A 4,790-nucleotide genomic window follows, 5' to 3' on the forward strand; every position below is an offset into this window, starting at 1 on the left:
AACGGGGGTTGGGGGGGGGGGGGGGTCCTTGGGTGTCTACCACCTAAAAGGTGGATAGTAGAACATCACGGAAGCCACCACGGAGTATTAGGCAGCAATAGGAAGCAAAGAACTAGATGTACACTTAGTAACAAGACTAGATCTTGAAACTATAGTGTCGAGTGAAAAAAAGTAAGACACAATGAAATTCACAGCACAATGCCATTTATGGTGGTAAATTAAAACCACATTGGTACACAAAACAACAGCACACATTTACAGAGCGGCATGCATTTTTAGGGACATAGATCCCAGCATTAAAGTGGGTCTCTGTCGTTGGTTGGGCGTGGGCTTGAGGGATTATGGGGGGAAATCTGTCCCCAAAGGGGCTTCCCTGCCCCAGAGAGGGCTGTGGTGTGCTGGGACTAAAGACTGGGTTTCACTCTAAGTTTAAAAAACAGCACAGACTTTGCAGTCAGACAAACCAAAGCTTACAGTCTGGGCTCTCCCACGCACCAACCTCTGGCTGCAGGCAAGTGACTTGACCTCTCTGAGCCTACTTATCCATCTGTAGAATGGCAGGGTTGCTGCCGTCAGGGGATCACAAGGATTAAATTAAGGGACGCCAATGAGTGGGGCCCACAGGAACATGACTTCCTCCTCTCTATTCTCCACTGAAAGGACGTTGAGTCCTGAGTGAGTCATCAGAGGTGTCAGGTTCCTACCAGGGAATCACGGGCTCTCAGAAGGGAACCCAAGGCTCCCTTCTCTGGGTTCTGGAAAAGCCAGAAAGGAAACAAAGCTCCGAAGGTTCGGGCTGCCGGCACTGCCGGCAAGGCCTGGACTGGCTGATCTGAGGGTGCCCTTTGCGGGTATCAGACTCAGCAAATGCCCAAGCAAGCTGCTGTCTGGGTGCCTGTGAGGGATGCCCAGCTCAGAGTGGCCAGAAGACCCCATGCCTGCCCCCATCAGCAATATCCACCATCTGTAAACTCCTTTGTGTTCCGTTTCCCCAAGACCAGGCATCTGCAGGCGACCGGAGGACTCTGTTTTCATGAAAGGTCTGTTCCTGCCCAGCACAGAGCTAAAGAGACTGGCCACCAGGGCCACCCCCACCCCGTGCTGGAATGTACCCCAGCTCCAACCCCGTCCGCGGGTCTCCCAGGGCAGAGAAGGCCCAGCAGACCCCGGGCATGACCAGCCCTTCCTCTTCCCTTGCAGATGACGATGAGCACGAGTGGATCATCAAGACGTGCCGCAAGGGTTGGGACGAAATCGTGGGTCACCGACCCAAGCTGTGAGCTCTGCAGCGGCCCCCATGAGAGGTCTCCACACCCTGGCCCTGTAGGCAGCCTGCAGCTGCAGACCCTGACTTTTGACCCAGGAATAAAGCCTTTCTGCACTCAGTGGCCCCAAGTGCACTTCTTGAGACCCTTTCTTAGAGAGGGGATCCTCATTTTACCAGCACCAAAATCACCTGGGCCAGAGTGCAAATTAGCTATTTCTGGGCCCCACCCTAGACATGCTGGTCGGAGCCTCTGGGAATGGGGCCTGGCAGTGTGCACTCCCAGCTGCATTCCCTCAGGCAGTCTTATTTCCCCGGTATTCCTCAACATCACATGTTTCCCGAAGATCACATGTCACCTGAAAACCAGAAGAGGAAGGGATGGCACGTTCCAGGCCCACACTTGGGCCACAAGCATCCTGGATCTTTGCATAACGGTCCCTCCGTAGAGGCTGCTGCATTCAGCAGCACCGCTCCACCCCCCCTCCGCCCCGACCCAACCTACGCCCCTTTGTTCCTGGCTCACTAAGAGCTGCTAGGAGAAGGCAGGCCTGTGAAGGCTCTGATAAGGTCTGCAGGGGCAGAAAACTGACCCTCAAACCAGGGAGCCAGAGTTGGCGTGCTAGTCAGAGTTAGGAGTCAGAGGCTGGCCTGGGCACACTCAGCTGCACCATGGGGGGCGGGGTCCTGAGTGGTTACCTGTCCCCTCCGGGGAAATAGTTACCTCTGTAGAATGATAGGGTTGAGCTCCACAGGGGTCTCCAAACTGTGTTTTGAAAACAGAAGGGACATTCATGTAAAGAAGAACACACACACACACACATAACTAAAACTAAACTAAAATATTTTTTCAAAGATACACACGTATCTAAATCAACATTTGGTAAGTGGACCAGAAAAAGGCAGGGAGGGGCAGAGATGGGGTCTGGGATGCTGAATGAAACAACTAATAACGACAGCAGTCCTGCAGGGGTGATGACCAAGTACAACCTGAGCTGAGGTTTATGAATAATTCTATGCAGGGGTCAGGGGTGGGAAGCCTCTGCACTGGACACGGCCACACTCCTCCTGTCCTCGAGAGCTTTGGCTTGAACCAACAGTTGCTAAAAGAAAAGTTGGCAGCAAGCAGAAAGATACTGCCTCTCATTCCCCATATTCTGTGATGGCTCTGGAACCCAATAAGGCCAGTACGAGACCCAGACTCGTATCGAAGCTAGAGCCTTGTCTCCCTGTTTCCCATCCCATATCCCTTTCAATTCACCATACCAAATTCTCCTGTACCTTCCAAACAGGCCCCTCTGCACTTCCTTCCCTGGCCTCCCAACATCTCCTCTTTTTATTTTTAATGTTTTATTTATTTTTGAGAGAGAGAGAGAGAGAGAGACAGTGTGAGCAGGGGAGGGTCAGAAAGAGAAGGAGATACAGAATCGGAAGACAGGCTCCAGGCTCTGAGCTAGCTGTCAGCACAGAGCCCGACGCGGGGCTCGAACCCATGAACCATGAGATCATGACCTAAGCTGAAGTCGGACGCTTAGCTGACTGAGCCACCGAGGCGCCCCATCAACATCTCTTTTGCACCTATTCTGTGAACCTCTCAGCTGATAAATCTGGCCCCAACATCCCCTATCCTGGCCCTCACGGCATGTTGGAGGGATCCACCTGCTATAGCATCGGATCCCTCTAACAGCTCCTGTGTGGCCCGTGCACTGGGCCCTTCTCTGAGCCTGCAGAGCCAGCACAGGGCCCAGCAGAGAGCGTGTGTTCAGGAGTGACATGCAGGACAGTAGCCAGTCGGGCCGCCTACAAAGCTTAGACTGGACAAGAAACACACAGGTGACTGATTGGGAAATAGTACTGATTGTCCAAGAAGGGGGGCTGCAGTGTCTGGCAGCCCAGACACTTGGGTGGGCCCCCGGCAGTGGCTCGGACATGGGCTTCCGGCAGTTGCGGGGCCGTCGTGGGGAGCCTTTAACCAGAGACCAGGAAAGAAATGGAATCCCGTCATGTTCTGGATTTAAGTGCCAGCACTTCTACTTGCATTAACTTTATTTATTACACAAATAGGACATTTACAAAGCACAACATGAAAGGTATGTAACAAAACAGACATTGGTTTTACAAAAAAAGTGCTTACAATTTTTTTTTCCGTGTGTGTGTTTTCTCCCTCTGTTTTGTATTTAAATAAATAGTCTTGGTGGCCTGTGTGTTCCCAGGCTGCTCTAACAGGCTAGTGGAGAGCTGTCTGAATGGCAAATGCTACAGCCACATGATCCACGCGAGGAACAGACCCTGGGGTGGGAAGAAGCTCAGGGCAGAGTGGGTACTAGGTGATCCACTTGGGCTGGGCTTGGCTGGCCACTTACCACATGGTTGTGCTCAGAGCTTCGTCGACATCAGGAGCAAAAATCAATGGGAACAGAGCTCCCCAGTCACCGAGGATCAGGCCCGAGCTCCTTTTGTTGACATCAGCCCCCTGTGCCATGGCCAGGTACAAGCTACTCAGTGGATGAGCTCTGAACTGAGCTGCACTGACCGCATTCTGGTACCACCTTCTCTTGGCCCTGAGCCACCTGGAACAGTCTTCAGAAGGGAAAGGAAGCAGGTTCCCAACTTGGGCCATACCCGGGGCTGGCCCTCCTCCAGGTCCCAGAGCAAGAAAGGCAAATAGGTTTTTGTTTTAAGTGCCAGCTTCAATATCAAAACCTTATCCAGACTCAGAGAGACAGGGAGATGCAATCGATTAGCGACGCCCACCACCTCTGACAACAGGGACAGCGGATACGCATGTGCCATGAACTTGCTTTCCCTGTCCTAGGGTCTCCTTCCAAGAGCAACAGATCAGGCTAACCAAAGCAGGAGGGAGGATCCGGGCTAGAGCATGCCTACCAGCAGCCTCTAGTGGGAAATGCATCGGGGCACCAAGCAATTCTGAAATTACAGGAGAAGGTGGGGACAAATGGGCGTCCCCTGAAAACATAAATCATGGTCTTGTGCAGCCCAAGCCCTTTTGTTTGGGGTGGTAGAGTTGCAGCAGAACAGGGTGGATGTGAGCACAGCTGTGTCTGGCCTGCATTCTCGGGAGTGGGGGGGACTGGCTCTGGGCGGGGTTGGTGGGGAAGCCCACCAGGGCCCACCGGGACCCTCGGCTTGGCACACTCACCTAGGCAGCAGGTACCCTCTCCCTACTCAGAGCCAGGTTCAGAATCTGCATTTTTACTGCCATGTCCCGGGCCTCTGTTTCTCCAGCTCTCCCCACCCCCCCACCATCAAGTGCTCCCTCCAAGGAAGACATGACCCAAGCGCCCCTATCAGGAGTCAACAAGTAGGCAGTGAGGGCCCCCAATGCTAACCCCCAAACATTCAGAAATGCCGTCATGCATCTCAAACACCATCTCCGCCAGTATATGCTGGATAACTAGGTAGGAACAGAGTCTCCGTACATACCCCGAGGTTTCTCTTTCCTCTCCTTAAAATAGCTCATGCCTCCCCCAGCCCGGTATGCCACATCCTTCTCCAATGGGACCAT

At 53.2% G+C, this 4,790-nt stretch overlaps 1 protein-coding gene across 3 annotated transcripts in view; it reads left to right on the forward strand.

The window, feature by feature from the left end:
• MORN5 (MORN repeat containing 5) overlaps positions 1 to 1,388 on the forward strand; it is a 27,646-nt gene extending 26,258 nt beyond the window's left edge. For all 3 annotated transcript variants that reach the window (XM_077769813.1, XM_077769814.1, XM_077769815.1), the window contains one exon: positions 1,201 to 1,388. In XM_077769813.1, coding sequence (XP_077625939.1) covers positions 1,201 to 1,280 — 80 coding nt within the window. In that variant the 3' untranslated portion in view covers positions 1,281 to 1,388. The remainder of the gene's footprint in view (positions 1 to 1,200) is intronic.
• Positions 1,389 to 4,790: the final 3,402 nt, after the last annotated feature.

This window comes from Crocuta crocuta, unplaced genomic scaffold (genome assembly GCF_008692635.1).
Source record: "Crocuta crocuta isolate KB4526 unplaced genomic scaffold, BGI_CrCroc_1.0 scaffold95, whole genome shotgun sequence".
Lineage (NCBI taxonomy): Eukaryota > Metazoa > Chordata > Mammalia > Carnivora > Hyaenidae > Crocuta > Crocuta crocuta.